The following is a 19,427-nucleotide window of genomic DNA, read 5'->3' on the forward strand; positions in this document are numbered from 1 at the left end:
TGACATGACCAAGGAAACTAACTTCATGAAACCAGAATTCACACTTAGACAACTTAGCATACAATTGCTTCTCTTTCAGAACTTTTAATACAACTCTCAGATGCTCTTCATGTTCTTCTTCAGATTTAGAGTAAATAAGAATGTCATCAATGAATACCACTACAAACCGATCCAAGTAAGTATGAAAAATACGGTTCATGTACTCCATGAATACTCCCGGTGCATTAGTAACACCGAAGGGCATCACCGAATACTCGTAGTGTCCATACCGAGTCCTGAACACGGTCTTCTGAATATCATCTTCTTTTACTCTAATCTGGTGATATCCGGACCTCAAATCAATTTTAGAAAACACACTAGCACCCACCAATTGATCCATCAAGTCATCAATTCTTGGAAGCGGATACCTGTTCTTGATCGTTACTTTATTCAATTGCCGATGATCAACACAAAGTCTCATACTTCCATCTTTCTTCTTTACTAACAACACGGGCGCTCCCCACGGTGATACACTTGGTCTTACAAACTTTTTCTCAAGCAACTCTTCTAATTGCTTCTTCAATTCAGACAACTCAGATGCGGACATCCTATACGGTGCCATAGAAACATGTCTGATACCAGGTACAAGATCAATCGCAAACTCAACTTCTCTTTCTGGAGTTACATCAGGAATTTCATCAGGAAACACATCAGGAAATTCTCGCACCACCTTTAACTCGTCAATTCTAACTTGATTCTCAAAAGACAATGACGCCATCAACGAGAACATTTGTGCTTCGTCTTGCATCAATTGCCTCAACTGCTTACCAGTCAACAAACCAACTCCTTCTTCCTCGGGAGAAGAAAACCTCAAGGACTTGTTAAAACAGTTGATATGAACATAGTTATACTCTAACCAATTCATACCCAATATCACATCTAATCCACTTAACGGCAAACAAATCAAGTCAACAGCAAAGTCTTTGTTGAAGATCGACAAAGGACACTTTGAACACATCAGAGAAGTAGTCACTGATCCCTTAGCTTGAAGATCGACAACCATCTCTCCATTCATGGAAGACAACATAAGACCCAATCTTTCAACACAATCAGAAGCAATAAAACAATGAGTAGCACCAGTATCAATAATAGTGATTAAAGGAGTACTATTAATGAAACATATACCTCTGATGAGTCGGTCTCCACTTGTTGTAGGAGTCCCAGCTAAAGCAAACACCTTTCCACCAGATTGCGCCTTCTTCTTTGGACACTGGCTACCAATGTGTCCCTCTTCGCCACACGTGAAACATACCATGTCCTTATGCTTGCAATCAGACATTGCATGTCCCATCTTACCACATCTGAAACATTTCCTCGCATCAACATTACAAGCATTGCTCTTATGACCAGGTTGACCACACTTGAAACATACAATCCTAGCAGGAGCATCTCCCCCACTGGACCTCTGACCATGAGTAACTCTTTGTTTCCCTTTACCAGCATCATATGGTTTCCCGCGACTTTGTTGATTCTTTCCCCTTCTATCACTAATCATCTTGTGATGAGCATTACTATCTTCCTCAAAGATCCTACAACTGTCAACCAAATCAAAAAACAAACGGATCTTTTGGTACCCAACAACCTTCTTGATCTCCGAGCGTAACCCATTCTGAAACTTGATGCACTTAGAAAATTCAGCACCTTCGCCATCAAAGTGAGGATAGAACTTAATCAACTCAGTGAACTTGGCAGCATACTCGGTCACAGACTTGTTCCCTTGCGACAACTCTAGGAATTCTATCTCTTTCTTACCCCGAACATCTTCAGGATAGTACTTCCTCAGAAATTCCCTACGGAACACATTCCAAGTGACTTCCTCACCTGAAAACTCCAACCTAGCAAGCGTCTCTAACCACCAATCATCAGCTTCCTTAGCCAGCATATGAGTGCCATATCTGACCTTCTGAGCAGGAGTGCAATCCATAACATGGAAGATTTGCTCGAGCTCCTTCAACCAATCAAGAGCACCATCAGGGTCATGCGTACCCTTGAACACCGGCGAATTCTCCCTTTGGAAAGTCGCCAAACTACGAGATCCAGCATTCTCGTCAGCATTCAGTTGGTTCTGCATAGCCTGAGCCATCGCTTTCAAAGCAGCAGCTATCGCAGCATCATTCCTCCCAGCCATAGAGTCACTACAACACAAAAACAATTCAGCACAAACAACAATACACGATTGTTAGACTACACTACGACTCAACACTTGGCCAGACAAGACCGACCTGCTCTGATACCACTAATGTAACACCCCAAATCTACCCAAGCATTTATGTGGAAAATATCAGAGTATAAAAATTCTCAACAGAATCAGGATGTCACATATTCAACATAAACATAAGCCTGCCATGCTTTTTAAACTAATACATAACACTATCAGGATTGGAATGAACAGAACTCATAACGTATATCTCAACTTCTAAATAACATAGTATTCATAGCATATTCCAAACTTAGGTTCAACATGCAACAGATTCACGATGATTCACAATTAAGTCATAGCATCTTTTGAATCATAAAAAGCAACAATACAAACAACTCTTCAAATACATCATAAGGTTCAATAAACAAATAACAACATCAAGCAAGCGTTCATTTCCCCCGAGTGCTACGTATCAGAGCAATGACACCCAAAACTCGACTATAAACGGAAATAGCTACTTATCTGGATTACCTGCGTGTTACCCACGTGGAGGCAACATTCAAACAGAAAGGGGTGAGATATCAAACTATATAAACATGATTATGATAAATCATATATTAGGTAAAGAATATAAACGAATCACCGCTTCATACAACATCAACATAAACAACACATGAATATCATCAAAGAATAGTCTCTATATCAGCACATACGCATCTTCCACAAATCAACACATAGTCTTTACAATGCATAAACGACAACTTCAACTAGCAACAACTGACAACGACTCGAATACGACTCAACTATGCATATGCATGTGGTACCATTGGAGTAAAACTCCCAACTTAGAACATTGCCAGTAATTTCGAGGCATAAGGCAAAGCCTTTAACACGGTCACATATCAACATCACACCGTTCAACTTTATGTTATGCTATGCTATGCGGAAACATACAACGACCACAATTCGACAACGACACAACGACATAACAACAACACAACCACGGTCACATATCAACATCACACCGTTCCATTTTAGCCAAAGGCTCACAACACAACTTATCAATTCATAGCGTTATATACAAAATATCAAAATTTGCTATAATTCACACCATGAGACTATTCACATAACAATGCACAAAATAATCATATTGGCAATCACAATATTAATCGCAACAAATGCATCCAAAACAAAATCACAAATTGCGGCCAATTCGTAAAATAATCGCAATATGCCAAGTAAGCCAAAACAACCTTCAAACTAACATCTAACTAATTAGATATCATGTTAATTATCAAAACAACATCATTGCATTAAAAAATAGTTAATCCACAACTTAATATTCAACCAAAACTCGGTTACGGTCAAATTCTCAAGATATCGTAATTTACCGATAAACCGAATAATTGATCTAAGTCTAAGTATTTTTCCAATTTAATTGACTTATTAAAATTAATTCAACTATTAATTTAATCAACCAATTAATATTACACTATATTAATTTTGAGTCACTATTTTATTTTCTATTCCAAAACCAACATTTAATAAAAGGATACTCAAATCTACACAATTTCGGTCGGTTCGTAAAATAGCACAATTTCAACAAAATATCACTACCACATTAACCTACTAATTAAACTTAGCTACCACGTAAATTTTCATCAAATTCCGGACAACTAATTATACCGCTTAATTTGTCTATTTCGGTCAAACGGGACTGTTTTTAATTACATTTCTTTTACAAGTGAAACAGAAAAACAAGAAACATGGGAGTATTATGTTATTGCTCTTGTTCTAAGTTTCTAACCATTATATCTTATATTACTCTATCAATTATAAGTAACAAGGTTCTTACAAGTATAGTCCTATTTAATTCTATTTAATATAGTGAACTAAACTAGATTCTATCAGTATAATAAAATTATACTATATGTTTAGAAATAAAAGACAATGAAGAACTACAATCATGGATTAAAGAAATAAGTGGACCCACCACCATTAAAGCTAGTCATGATATTTCCCAGACACTATTCATTTGTTCAGACCGAAAGTATTCTAATATATCTAATTTCATAGCACATGAACAACATCATAAAATAATTATTCTAGAATCTAGTGTTTCTAATACCCATTTCAATGAACAAATACACATCAACATTAACTTTTGAAAATCAATTGCAATATGGAAATCAATTCAACACAACACAGTGACAATCTACATCCTAAACCCACATAAAATGCATCATATTTCTATTTAGACAGAAAGAATCTCCCCTTACCTTGGATTGAGTGCAGCTCTAAGAAGACTCAATGAAAAATTGGAGAAAAATGACACTTTAGAGCAACACTTTTGGTCTCCTTTTCTCCTCTCCACAAAACCCTAGCTTTTCCCCTCTTTCTCTATTTCTCCTTTTCTTTCACGGTTTTATCTTTATTTCTTTTACTTATGATACTACTTCTCACTACCTCTCTTCTACTTCTATTTTAAAAAAATAGACTATGTTAATTATTTAATACACAAATGGGCCTAACAAATTATACCCCTTAATACTTAGAGATGTCATTAATTAAGCCCAATATTATTTTCATACTTAATATAAAAATAATATATCCACTAAAACTTCATTAAAATAAAATCTGATTATTTTAATATACCGACTTATTACTCAGTGTCTCATATTTCCGGTCTAAACTTAATTACTCAAAAAATTCCCAAAACGTTAGATATTAGCTCATTAATATTTCTAATACTAAAAATATTAAAATCTCCGATTAAATATCGATCTGCTATCCCGAACTAATACCGACTGAATCGTCCTAAAACGCGGAAATTTCAATAAACATCACAAATGTCTAAATTAAGAAAATAATTATTTTTCCGGGCGTTACACATAGCGAGTGGATTGTTTCCCACAACAAACTGCGAGTCCTCGCTATGTAAGTCCCAGGCTTTAGCAGGACGACCCTCTACAAGGTAAATTTAGGGGTCTTCTATTATTTAATAACTCTTCGATCCGAAAAGCGTGAGACCTGCGTATTCTCACGCCATTCAATCCAAGATAATTAAATAGGGGTAGCTGTCATACCCCAAAATTTACCTGATACAATCTACGTATATTAATTCATCAGGGCTATGAAAATAAGGGTCATGGGATTTAACACTTCTATTGTTAAACCCAATCTCTTATAAGGGTGTATTTAAAAACAAGGGTGTCTATTGGGCTTGACACTTCAATTGTCAAGCCCATTCTCAAATACTTCTCCAAAATTCAGAACGGAGGGGTGTTTTTAGAAAAAAAAATCATTTGGGTCAAATTGAAAATTTAGGCCCATTAACTTGATTTTAATTTTTAATATTTGTTTAAATTATATATAACATTCATTATATTTTAATATATTTCGGTTTTTTTATTATTTAAAACTTGTTTTTTTTTCTTTTATATACAAATTATATATAAATTTTTATCTTTATTTTATTTATTAGTTAGTAGTGTTATTAAAAAAATCTATTGTATTAATATTACAATTAATTAATATTATTAAATCAATATATTAAATATTATAAAAACATTTTTATTTTTATTTTTGAGGGCATTGACCGAGTCAACAAAGGAAACCAGGGTTTCCTGTTCATCTTCCCCTTCCTTGGAGCATGCCGCGGCCATCACCAACACTCATCTGCAACATCAACAAACCCTAACTCTAACCAAGCCCAAATCCATGAATTCGAATTAAAATGTAAACAAAAATCCAATCTTATTCGTGAATCAATTTACAATCAATTACAACAAATCAAATCCTAATCAAATACAAATCAAATCAAAGTTATAACAAAAACAAAATCAAATCTCTACAACAGATTGAATCTTTCCTAATTAATCTAATCCTAAAGACTATATAAACAAAGACCTAAACCTAAAGAAAGGGAGGAAGAATCTTAAAAAGAAACCCTGAGCTAGCCGCTGCGAATACCATCACCTTCACTCAAAGCTCGACTTAGATCCATAAAGACCTAGGGTTCATCAATCAGAACCCTAAGTTCTTGAGCTCAGCCCCATTAAATCGGTACCTGCAAGGCAAAGAGAAGGAGAAGAGATTAAAGGCGTGGACTCAGAGAGAAACAAATTCAGATCTACAAGAGGTAAACACGAAAATCACTTAACTTTTGTTGATTGCATGTGTTTGATGTTGTTTTTTTGGAGAATCGAAGGGTTAGGGTTCTTATTTACAAAGGGTTAGGGTTAGGGTTCTTATTTTTGGGGTTAGGGTTCTTACTTATAGGGTTAGGGTTCTTGGAGGTGAGGGTAATCGGAGGTTGAAGATGAAGATCCATCTTCATCTGGGTTTGAATTGAAGAACTGGGTTTGGGGGTTGAATGTTCTGATGAACATTCATCGGAAAACTGGGTTTAGGGGCGGTTTTTTACGGCGGGGATAAGGGGTTTACGGTGGTGGTGGTGGTGATGAAGATTCTGGGTTTATGTTTGAATGAGGGAAGCAGAGAGAGAGCAAGGAACGAGAGAGTGAAAAGAGAGAAAAGAAAATAAAAATGAAATGGAGAGTGAGAGAGGGGAGAGGTAACCCTCTTTTCAGCCAGCGAATCGCTGCCATGTGGCCTCTTGATGGCCACATGGTTTGCATGCGGACTTTGATCCGATGCATTCCCTTAGTGTATACCCTCATCCAAAGACGCATGCAAGCCCTTAGATCATTACAAGTGGAATCTAAGCCCCAGATCACATCTCGGTGGGCCATTGGATTTGATCAATGATTCAGATCCTGTGAACTACGTTAATTCCCACGCACTCACTTGCACCCTGCCTAGTGGATCCAAAGTTCTATTGGGCCTGGCCTGTAGTTATTAACACCCCTTAAATTGCTTATCAGAGCTAAAACCTCACCCCCACCCTGCGTTTTTATTTTAAATAATTAATTGTTTAATGATAAGATTAATTTTAAAAATAATTGATATTTGGTTCGATTATACTCAATAATCGCGCTGATTGTTAATATTTCTTCTGACTAAAAAATATGCAAATTAACATTAATAATTTAATATATTTTTATATACACAACTGAGGTTTAATTCGTTAATTGTTTTAATCGAATCAATCGATTACGATAATTAGCGGAAAAAATTAATTTTGTCAAAGCTAAATTTAGGTTAAGGCCAATTTATTAGTTGTTTTAATCAAATCAATTAATTACGATGATTAATAATAAATTATTCAATTTACTTTAATTTAAATAATATATTCAGACAGGTTTTATTTACTAAAGGTTTTAACCGAATAAATTGGTTATGATAATTAGTAATTCTTTATTAATTTGTTAATTATGTTGATCAAATCAATGGATCAACGCGATTAATAAAACTTCAAAATATTAAACAGGGTTGTATGCTATCAATAAACCTTCAACACCTTCACCAACTACGAATTATACAAAATTGCGATTGATTGCAAACTGCGTACTGCGATTGATTTAAAACACACTTCAACATACAAACTTCAAATGCATACAACCTCTTAAAAAAACACAACATACCCCGAACTACGTAGGCTCTGATCCTCCCTAAGGAGGTACGTAGGCACTTGGTAACCAAGGCGAGTCCCCTTCCCCAAAACTTCAATAGGGTTAAGGTTTACCCTAATTAACTTTCTGTCACCTTTCTTTATGTAGCCACAAACCTGACCTTAATACTTTTAAGCCATAAACCTTTGCCTTAAAAAAACCGTAGGAAAGGGTTAAGGGTGCTAACACCTTCCCTTGACCTGATTATAATAACTTACTCAGATCTCTAAACTTCGTAGGGTTTCCTATTCGCCCTGGAAGAATAGGTGGCGACTCTAAAATCTAAATTTTTAGGGCAGGTCGCTACACCCATCGCCGCTTGAAGCGGGGTTGTTGAATTTTTATTTCTATAAGCCCGCTTGATGGCCGCTGAGCGGACCCTGTTTTACAAAACTTTTCCAAACTTTGAAATGAAGTATCTTTTGATCCATAACTCCTTTTTATGCACCGTTTGAAGCGTTAGGAAGCTATCTTAATGTTCTATATGATATTGTAGGATTGATTTGCACTTTATTGATTTAATTATGATGTTGTTATGTGAAATAACATCTAATTGTCTCATGTGCTTATATTTTGGGTATGTGATGAATAACAATTGTTGAAATACTTTGGTGAGATATATATTCATGATGTTTGTGATTGGATATATGATGGTTGTTATACCTTGTTGCAATTGTTATTTTGGTGTGCGAATCTTGTACAATTGGTGGATAATTCAATGTGTGAATTATTGAGGTATGCAGTATGTTAAGATTCGTGTAGATAATCTTAATTGCATATGTGTTGGGATAATTGTACATGCATTCATGGTTGGCTTTATGGTGGAAGTGGTGGAACTGAAGGTTCACAACTAGACATTGATCCTTAATTTGGAAATAGGCGTAATGGCTTTGATCTTGTCCGGATTGGAAGCGCGGCTTGGATTTTAGATATTGAATCGGAAAGCGGTGAAACATTGGGTTCACTTGGTACCACATGCATTGAGTCACATTTAGTACATTTGAGTCACATTGTGTGCTATGTGATTGTTTTGTGTTGATGTAATTGATGTGTGTGTTAATTGATACTTGGTGTATAATTGTATATTCTTGAGAAGAGTGATGAATTGTGAAATGTATGTTTGTTTATGTTGCATTTTCCATTATTATATTTCTATAATAATTTGAATTCTCACCCTTCTGTTTGAATGCCCTTGGTTGGTAACGTGCAGGTTCAGAAGAGTAGTTGCTTGTTCGTGGCTTAGCCGAAGAGCTCCGAGTTTTTGTTGTTTGATTAGGTAGCAAGTCATATTCTCTGATCATGTAACACTTTGGGGGTTTTCTTAGACTTATGCTTATATTTGGATATTGCTATTTCCTATGCCTTGTTGGATATTCGGATGTATTTGTTTGAGATTATGAATATGTTGTTTTAAAGGCCTTGTAGCCTAGATTTGTGAATTCAAGTAGCATGGATGTTAATGTTATTTTGAATTGGTAGATGAATATGGTATGGGACATATTCATTGAATTCTATGTGATAGCAATTCTTTTGTTTTCCGCAAGCGTTTATGCATAAAATATGGAAGCATGAGATTTACATTATTGTGTTACAATATGATCTTTGCATATTATGAATGTTGTATGTATGTTATTTTGGGATTTTCATTTTGTGGAAATCAATATGTGGCGCCCTTTTTCCTTATTCATGATTACTCTGTGAGATTGTATGTTATATTTGGGGTTAAAAAAGGGGTGTTACAACACTGCTCGTTTGATTCGTCTATGAGCTTCGGGTTACTCCTTCCGCAATTCGCACTGTCGAGCTGGTTATAATTTTTGTAAGTATAATTTGCATTTTTTTTAATAAGGAAAAAAATGGGATATGAAGAAACCTTTGTCAATTCATAGAAATAACATCTAATTATAGGGCATTGCTATGTGAGGATGTAAAAGGCAGTTGGGGGAGAGATAGATTGAACTGTTTGATTGGTGTTGTTTCCTAGACTTGTAATTTAGTCCGGAAGGAATGCATTTGTTGCTTTCATGAAAAATATACTTTGATGATTCAAAATGGCAATATCTATTTCTATTTCACATGACTGGAAAATATTAACGTATAATCTTGTAAATAGATATGTTTGGAAACTAGTCTGGGATGTGTTCTATTTGAAAAAAATTGTTTTAAAAAGTTTGTCAAGGTTTATGTTTGCCTGTTTCAACCATTAGAGGGTAGTTCCATTGCAGGACAGTTATATTCAATTGAGTCCACTATTCATGAGCTCAATAACACCTTTAATTCCAACAAAGAGAGTTTGTCATCCGGTTTTCTATTTGTCTCACCTGTATGTTGTCAATCTGATTTTCTATTTGTCTATGTTGTCAATTATTAGTATATTGTCTATGTTGTCAATTATTAATATATTATTACTATTATATACAAACTTACATGGTTCAAATTATGTGACCATATGAATATGAGGTTGTTATTAATGGGAGATGATTTGATTATTTAGTGTATATTTACCATGAACTGATGGACATTTTGTTTGCAATGTTGTTAGAAATATTTGTTTGTCTTCCTATCAAGACCATATAATATTTGTTTTAGAATTTAGTTAATATAAAATACTGGGTAAGTCTTAGAAAGTAAAGAAGGAAATGCTTATGTGTGACTTTGTGAGAGAAAATTGAGTTATTTACTCTAGATAATCACTGTAAAGTTGCACTTTCAACATGAACCCAGAATAGATAAAATTAAAAAGAATTCAGCATATTATTGTCTTAAAATAAGTCAGCCAACAACACTTTATATATCTCTTCATATGATGTGTTGGGTATGCTTGTAATAAATCTCCATGAAGCAGTAGAATTCAAAGAATATGGCTCCAAGTAAAGATGCAAACGATTAATGTGGTGTATTAGTTTCTAGAAATAAAACCTCTTGTATCTAATTCAAGTTACTACACATGAAATAAGCATAATTTCTGTATGAGACTTCCAAATTAGTAATGATGGAAAAAATTAGGAGGAAAAGTTGAGATCATGGAGAAACAAATTCCTACATCTATAATAAAATTAGGAATTCACTTGTTGAGATTTCCAAGCTTCAAAAAATGTTGCTTGAGTTGCTATTACTATATTCCTGTCACATGCTTCTTATCTGGAATACACGGATCACAGAGGTTAAGAAGAAATACCAAACAAAAAAATTTCATAAAACTGGTTTCTTCAATGGAGGGAATATTTTCCAAAGACTTATTTATAACAGGTAATGTTTTCAAATGGAGGGAATACCTTTCTTAAATGGTGATGGTCTGACCATTCGCGGGATGCAACCCTCATCAGTCAACCGTGTCTAATTGAGACATTAGAGACTCTGAAAATTCAACTTTTCCTCTTTGATACGGATAACTCTGCATGGATGGCAATAAATAAGAATTATTTCTATCCAATCACACTTAAATCACATGATTGACACCATCCAGGAATTTCATACATGCCAGTGGCAAATAAACAAGAATAAATCTGGCCAACTAACAAACTTACCAAATTACTTCTTTTGGACAAAGGATCTTCTCCCTCAGAAAGCACCGTCGGCAATTCTCGCGAGGTGTACTCATCAGAAGTATCAAATGAGTTTTGACGATCAAACCTACTCCAATGATTATCCTTTGAAGCCTTATAAATTTCAAGTAGCTCAAGGCCTCTACATTTGGTGTTTCCACGGCAAAACTCTTTCTTTTCTTGGGTTACTGTGTCCAATTTATTCCTTGAGTTAAATACGGAAGAATCCAAGGCATTGAAACTGTGTCTTCTAGAAGTAGTTCGACAATCTAATCGAATTGAAGTATTGTCTTTTTGGTTCTTTGCCCAAGCAAATGCATTTGATGTTGAAACTTGTAATGGGCCAGAATAGAAAATGTTTCCTTGAGATGCCTTCTCTTCTTTAATGATTTGGAGAGATCTACTACGGACCCTGTGCGAATTCTGAGTTTGAAATGCCGAACCCTGCAAAGAAAACTCTGAGTTGAGAATTGGTTTACATGGTTATAAGATGAATGATTTAATTGATGTGCACCGTCAGTGTGTAAAGATTTTTTACACTATCAAATGTCAATTGATCGTCACCGATGGATCACTAAAAATATTTGACTTGAATTATATCAACTTTAAAAGTGAGATAAATAAATGATAGTTGTGATTGGTTGACAGTTGTGAAAAGTTGTACATTAACAGTGCATCAAAATAAATATCTAAGGAAAACTCTAGCGATGCAAGAAGAGAAAGTAAGATAGACCTCTGCTGGGAATTCTAGCGGCTTTCTTGATTGTTTCATTGTTTCAGTTCGACGAACTTGTCTATCCTTCCTTTTCCTGAAAGTCCATCAAAATATGTTTTAATGAGAAAATTCAAAAACAAGAATAGACGATGCGGTAATGTTAACAATATTGGAACTTGAAATATATTGTCTGTTGCATTTGCTAAATATCGTTAAACGGTTGACTGCATCCTTTCAATTTGACAACATCAAAGAATATATATCTCAATAAAATAAATCATACAAAAATCAAAAGAAAAAGAGGAGAAAAACTAAGGGTATATAAGTATGGAATGACTATTAGTCCTATAATATGTTCAAGCTGTTTTGACAAAAACAATAACTAATTTGTTTCTCAGAAAGGAAATACTTTATTGATAGGTAACCATTTTTATTTCATTCCTGTCACTAGGAATATGATCGCAAAAGCTAGATCTTATTATTGAAGCATTTAGAAGACCGATTCAACAAGCCAATTGAAATTAGTTAGGATAATAGTGTTAGTTAGTTTTCTGTTACAAAACAGTTAGAATGTTAGTTGTGGCAGTTACTTGCAAATCAAGTAATGATAGAGTGATGCATACCTGCAATAACTTAGGATGCAAGTCACTAGTTTTGTATATAATTGACCATTGTAAATGATCCAATTCAATGAGAAAACTGTTGTTAGAATGTTTATTTTGGTTTCTTAATACTTAGCAAGTGTCAAGCAATGAAAAATTGTTCCCTGATGGATCAGCTTAAGAAATATATATGGTAGTAAACTCAAATAAGTGAAATGAACATGCTATGCACATATTTTCATATTTGACCATTCAGAAACAAATGCTACCCAGGGACATCAGTTGGATGAAATGTGACAAACTAAACATTTGCTTTGTAACAAATCATACATAAAATGACATTTCAAAACCATCCGTACCTTAACTCCTCCGCCCTTTTCTTTGCGTGAATTTCCTTGCTAGGAGGGTATTTCGGCAAGCTTGATGGTTCACAAGCATAAGGTAGTGTTTTGAAATACTGAAAGCGGCATGGCAGAAGTATTAGAAACTAGAAGAGTCCATAATATAATTCAATTAAAAGCATAGTAATAAAAGTCTTTGCACAGAATTACAGAAATTCTCATCAAATTCCAAAACAAATGCAACCTACCTCTGACGAGAGAGCTGATGCGGCAGTCCCGCGTTTGTCAGGTTCAATAGATAGAAGAGTTTGTAGCAAATTTACACTGGTTGGAGGCAGATCTTTAAAAGAATCTTGGAAACAACCATCACATGGTAGTTGTGGCCTCAAAGTTTCAAAAGGAGGTTTAGTCCTATTCCAGAATTCAGTAGGTGGGTTGCCACAAAGTTTGAAAATTTTGTTTAGTTGGTCCTGCTGCATGTTTAACAAAATGAATTTAAAAGAATTTCAAAACAGAAAATTCAAATATAGTCTGGGAATTGCAAAATGCAATTGATTCATCTATTGAGCAATATTTCATTAGGTTTGCCATTTTTCTAATACGATGCAAATAAGTTAAAAACCAAACTCGTGTATTATGATGTGAAAAAATCATTTATTTTGAAGAGGCTACTACCTCAGAATTCCCTTGAAATATAACCTTCCTAAGGAGAAGCTCTCCAAAGACGCAGCCAACACTCCAGAGATCCACAGAAGAACCATAATTTGTCGAACCAAGTAAAAGTTCCGGTGGACGATACCATAATGTGACAACATGATTGGTTTGGGCCTTCTTTCGCTCCGATGTAATGAAGTTTGCCAATCCAAAATCGGCAACTTTCAACGTTCCTTCATTGTTGACAAGAAGATTTGACCCTTTGATGTCTCGGTGCATCACACCATGCAAGTGAAAGTATTCAACAGCAGATAACAATTGCTTCATGTAGCACTTAATCTGCAAAACAAACATGCAATGCTCATAACTACTTAATGAGAAAGTAAAGACAACCAAATAACTAGCATCGAAGGTTTTAAATTGCATTGTGCAACCACAACAATAAGTATGCTCATAGCATAAAGCTTTTAGTAGTCTCTCCAACTGCATTGTGACCAAGTTGCAAATTCACAGTTGCATTTGTTTACAATTTACTGATAAAAATTGCAATGCCATATCATAATAATCATAATAATAATAATAATAATAATATCAAAGAAACCTCATAACAAAACAACAAACATTCACAGGGGTAGAACAACAGTCATTAGCTAAGATAACATATAAACTATATAGTTATAGAAGAAATACTAAATTTGGGTGTAGCTTTTTATTTTCAATTTTATCCTTCATTTGAACTCTTTTATTCACCTAATCAAATAATTGAACTTAGTCCTAAAATCACATTTGAATCAAATCAAATAAGATCTAGTCCTAGTTTAAATTTAAAATCAAATCTAGTCTACTCCTTAAATTAATCTTATCAAATCTAAATAAATATTAATTCAAATTTGCGACCAGCTAACCACTCTCGCAACTTAAAATTTTATCATTATTATTAGTACCTATGGTTGACTGAAGTTGATATTAGATTAAAATTTAATCATTATTATTAGTACCTGTGGTTGACTGAAGTTGATATTAGGATTGCCCAATAGACCTGCAAAGTCATGTTCCATGTACTCAAACACGAGGTATAAGGTACTAGATAATCTAGGAGTAATCAACCCTTGAAGCTTCGTGATATTGGGATGATCAAGCTTTCTCAAAATCACTATCTCCCTTGCCGCGAACTTTACACTTTTCCTGTCTAAACTGTTAAACCTCACCTTCTTCAGTGCTACTAATTTCCCTGTCTTAAGGTCCCTCGCCTTAAATACTTTGCTATATGTACCCTCTCCAATCTGAAACACAACATAATCAATAACAAAACTAACTACACTAATATTCAACATTTTAAAACATATCTATTACACATGTCACTCGGATAACTTTGGAGTTTCCTGGCATAACTGTAATAGCAACAATAACAGCAAATTTAAAACATTGACAACTATTAAGTGGATCACTGTTTTTCTTGGTATGTAGAAAATGTGGCAAGCATCATTTGACACTCATACTCTCAAAGGGAGATCTGAGTTTCCCGGCATTGGTTTTGTGAAATTAACAAAACATCAAAATAACTAATAAAACTAAAATTAGAAATAAATGAGTGATAAAATAGAGAGAAAATGGAATGTGCACCAAAAGTGTATATCCATTAAACTCTAATATAAAAAAAAAAAAAACTACAAAATAATTTTTTTAATTAATAAATGAAACTCCAAAATAAATTTAAATTTTATTCATTAAAAAAAAAAGCAAGAAAACTCCAAAGTAGCTATCAATTTTGGTCTCAAATATTTCTTTTATGATTTTGTCTTCTAAATTTAAAAATATACTATAACAACAACAATAATAACAAAGTCAGATCATGTTTCTATCCAAATCGTTAATATCAAGATCTTTCTTACTAACTTCTCTTATAGTCTTTTAGTTATTTGATTTCTCTACATTTGAAATATTCTCCTTACCACATAATCTACATGTTTTTTCTCTACATGACCTGACCATCCACAGAATCTACATGTTTTTTCTCTTCTCTCTACATCTATTGTCCTTACCACATAATCTACATGTTTTTTCTCTGAATGCCCAAAACCCAAAAACATAGTATACCATAGAAATTTAAATTTAAATAAATTTGGAGAGATAGAGAGAGTTAATCAAATCCTAACTCAACTAAAATCGATATTGCTCATAGTTAATAATAATTTAATAACTATAATGAACCTTTTCCATAATCTGAAAGTTATCTTCGCGTAGTGGAATCCAACCGCGAACAGCTTCACCAGCCGCAGCAACAAGCCACTTCGGCCAACCAACCGCCACGAGTTGACGTTGAACATACTTATCCAATTTCCCAAACCTAAAACTCAATGACTCATTCCGACTCGTTCGCCCTAACTCAGTCACTCTCCTTTCCTTCGACTTCGCACAACCCATCGGAACTCTGTGAGAATTACTAAATCTAACAACGACGATAACGAAGAGTTACGCTATTTTATTATACATATATATAATAACAGTGAAGAGTGAAGAATCTGAAGATTCAGATTGAAGATTATTTTTGAAGTGAATCAATTTGAATTAATTAAGAATCGTTGATTGAAATACGGAAACGGAATGTTGAACTGTGTTGCCTTTTTTGGATTTTCGTTGATGCGATAACTGCGGGAGAGATAAATGAAGAAAATCTGAGATTTGGAAAACGTACCGTCTCTCTCAGAGATCTCCGGAGGACGGTGTGGTGGCTTGCGGTGGAAGAATGTTAGGAGCAGCGCCATTGAACGGTGGTGTTTCTTTCCTGATTGGATCCAAACGTTAAGATGAAATGAATCTTTAAGTTTGCATGTTATTATAACAAACTTTTAAAATGGTATGGTTTAGAGAAAAAATACGAAAATAAATATAATGCAAATTTAGATTTTTGAATTTTTTTAATCAAATCAGACTTAAATCTTGAAAAGTATAAGAAAACGATGAGTGTTAAAATTAAAAATATTTTCTTTTTGATATTCTCTTAAATATTTATTTTTTATTAAATGAAACACGTGAATACTTTTTTTTAAAAAAAACAGCAATGCTATGTGTACACTAAAGTGTACACCTATACCGTATTGGTGTATGTACGGACGGCACTGTTCATATACGGACGGTACTATTCACCGTCCGTACATGAACAGTGCAATATTATATTAATTTTTTTTTTACGTTTTTTATTTATTTTTTTAAATATTATTTTTTAAAAAAATATTTTTTTTATATTTTTTTAAAAAATATTTGACAATACCTGCAGATTTACTTCCGGATTTACCTGCATTTAAAATTATCTGCGGATTTACCTAAATTCGTAGGTAAATTCGCAAGTAAATCCGCAGATATTGTCAAATTCGTAGGTAAATCTGCAAATAAATTCGCAGGTATTGTCAAATTCGTAGGTAAATCCGCAAGTAAAATCCGCAGGTATTATCAAATCCGTAGGTAAATCCGGAAATAAATCCGCAGGTATTGTCAAATATTTTTTTTAAAAACATAAAAGAAATTTAAAAAAAAAAATTTAAAAAAAATGTAAAAAAAAAATTAATATAATATTGCACTGTTCATGTACAAACGGTGAATAGTACCGTCCGTACATGAACAGTGCCGTCCGTACATACGGTGTAGGTGTACGCTTTGGTGCAGGGGCGGAGCCAAGGCCCAGCTAGCTCGGGCAGGCGCCCGGGCTCAACCCCTATTTTCTTTGTACTCCCCCCAATTTAATAGACGATTTTTAGATAAAATCAGGGGCAAAATTAGTAAAAATAGGGTGTCAAAATTAAAATAGATGAATAATTAATGGTGTAGAGTTTTTGCCCAGTCTGTCTAAAATTCCTAGCTCCGCCACTGCTTTGGTGTACAAATAGCATTATTGTTTAAAAAAAGGTCGTACATAAAATAGATTCTCCTATTAGAGGGTATAAAAAAGAGAACTTTTTTTAGCCTTCATTGTGCAGTAAATACTTGATTCAATTTTATACAATTAAGATTGTGTTTTTCTTGAAATTTATCGAAAATTGCTTTTAATCTATCTATTGCAATGAAAACCCTTTAAATAAAATAAAATGAAATTGATGTTAGAACAAGATTTGTTCTGATCAATATTCTTAGTTTTGATGATAACAAGGATATGAATTTTGTGTGAGATAATGTGGTACTCTAATACATTGCAATTTCCATTTCAGGAAATATATATAAAGAGTATGCACAAATCAGCGCTCAGAAGCTTTGTCTCAGAAGGTTCAGCATGCAACATCAGAACATGGTCTGGCAAGACATCAGAAGATGGTCAAGGCAGAATCAGAACATGGGTCTATGAAAGCATTAGAAGAACTTGAGATCAGAAGCAGAAGCATTGAAGTTCTCATGGTATCACGCTCAGAAGCACTTCAAGGTCAGAAGACAAGAAGATGCTATGCACCAAGCTGTTTGACTCTGATGATATTCAAATATTATATTCAAACATCAGATCAGAAGAAAGTACAGGTGGCAGGCTACGCTGACTGACAAAAGGAACTTTAGAAGCTATTAAAGGCAACGTCAGTAGACACAGCGTGAACAAGGCTCGAGGTAGTTGACAAAAGCGTGAAACATTAAATGCAAAGCTGTACGGAACACGCAAAGCATTAAATGCGCCCAACGGTCATCTTCTCAAACGCCTATAAATATGAAGTTCTGATGAGAAGCAAGGTTAACCAATCCTGAACAAAATTATTCTGAAAGACTTGCTGAAACGCTGTTCAAATTCACAGCTCAGAAACTTCATCTTCATCGAAGCTCACTACATTGCTGTTGTAATATATTAGTGAGATTAAGCTTAAACGTTAAGAGAAATATCCCTGTTGTGATTATAGCTTTTAAGAAGCATTGTAAAACTCTTATTTGATTACATTAATTTGTAAGTAACTAGAGTGATCAAGTGTTGATCAGGATACTCTAGGAAGTCTTAGCTTGTGTCTAAGCAGTTGTAATTAGAGTGATCACGTGGTGGTTAGGATACTCTAAGAAAGTCTTAGCTTGTGTCTAAGCATTTGTTCCTGGAGTGATCAGGTTGTGATCAGGATACTCTAGAAGACTTAGTCGCGGACTAAGTGGAAAACCATTGTAATCTGTTGCGATTAGTGGATTAAATCCTCAGGTGAGGTAAATCACTCCGTGGGGGTGGACTGGAGTAGTTTAGTTAACAACGAACCAGGATAAAAATAATTGTGCATATTGTTTTTATCGTTCAAGTTTTTAGACTACACTTATTCAAACCCCCCCTTTCTAAGTGTTTTTCTATCCTTCAATTGGCATCAGAGCGCCGGTTCTAAGGTGCAAGCACTTAACCGTGTTTAGAAAAGATTCAGGAAGAGAAAAACGCTTCAGTAAAAGATGGCTGGTGAAATCCCAACAAATCCAGCTGCATCTACATCTGGCTCTGCTGAGCAATACAATGGTAACAATGGTTATACTAGACCACCAGTATTTGATGGTGAAAACTTTGAATACTGGAAAGATAAACTGGAAAGTTACTTTCTTGGTCTAGATGCTGATCTATGGGATCTTCTACTGGGTGGTTACAAACATCCTGTTAAAGCTACTGGTGTAAGGCTCACGAGAAGCGAAACGAATGATGATCAAAAGAAAGATTTCAAGAATCATCACAAATGCAGGACTGTTTTGCTGAATGCTATCTCTCATGCTGAGTATGAGAAGATATCTAACAGGGAAACGGCCCATGACATATATGAGTCCTTGAAGATGACTCATGAAGGAAATGCTCAAGTCAAGGAGACCAAAGCTCTCGCACTAATCCAGA

At 34.4% G+C, this 19,427-nt stretch overlaps 2 protein-coding genes and 1 long non-coding RNA gene across 4 annotated transcripts; all 3 read right to left on the reverse strand.

Annotated features, from left to right (window-relative positions):
• Positions 1-572: 572 nt before the first annotated feature.
• LOC131659424 (uncharacterized) lies at positions 573-2,122 on the reverse strand. Its single transcript, XM_058928615.1, has 4 exons — positions 1,165-2,122; positions 897-1,044; positions 665-848; positions 573-587 (listed from the first exon to the last, which is right to left on the reverse strand). The coding sequence occupies exons 1-4, from the start codon at positions 2,120-2,122 to the stop codon at positions 573-575; spliced, it is 1,305 nt and encodes a 434-aa protein (XP_058784598.1).
• Positions 2,123-5,918: 3,796 nt separating this feature from the next.
• LOC131656936 (uncharacterized) lies at positions 5,919-6,716 on the reverse strand. Its single transcript, XR_009300385.1, has 2 exons — positions 6,343-6,716; positions 5,919-6,248 (listed from the first exon to the last, which is right to left on the reverse strand). It is a non-coding gene; the product is annotated as an uncharacterized LOC131656936 (long non-coding RNA).
• Positions 6,717-9,840: 3,124 nt separating this feature from the next.
• Positions 9,841-16,464, reverse strand: LOC131662597 (protein IMPAIRED IN BABA-INDUCED STERILITY 1-like). Of its 2 annotated transcripts, none has more exons than XM_058932415.1 (10): positions 16,305-16,464; positions 15,821-16,058; positions 14,608-14,892; positions 13,631-13,948; positions 13,204-13,425; positions 12,974-13,071; positions 12,031-12,106; positions 11,280-11,741; positions 11,028-11,146; positions 9,841-10,893 (listed from the first exon to the last, which is right to left on the reverse strand). In XM_058932415.1, exons 2-9 carry the CDS (start codon positions 16,031-16,033, stop codon positions 11,075-11,077), a joined length of 1,746 nt encoding a protein of 581 aa, XP_058788398.1. In that variant the 5' UTR covers positions 16,034-16,058; positions 16,305-16,464; the 3' UTR covers positions 9,841-10,893; positions 11,028-11,074. The 2 variants fall into 2 exon arrangements, with proteins under 2 accessions (XP_058788398.1, XP_058788397.1); XM_058932414.1 differs by having other exon boundaries at positions 9,845-10,893; positions 13,204-13,428.
• Between the last annotated feature and the right edge of the window lie 2,963 nt (positions 16,465-19,427).

This window comes from Vicia villosa, linkage group LG3 (assembly GCF_029867415.1).
Source record: "Vicia villosa cultivar HV-30 ecotype Madison, WI linkage group LG3, Vvil1.0, whole genome shotgun sequence".
In the NCBI taxonomy this organism is placed as follows: Eukaryota; Viridiplantae; Streptophyta; class Magnoliopsida; order Fabales; family Fabaceae; genus Vicia; species Vicia villosa.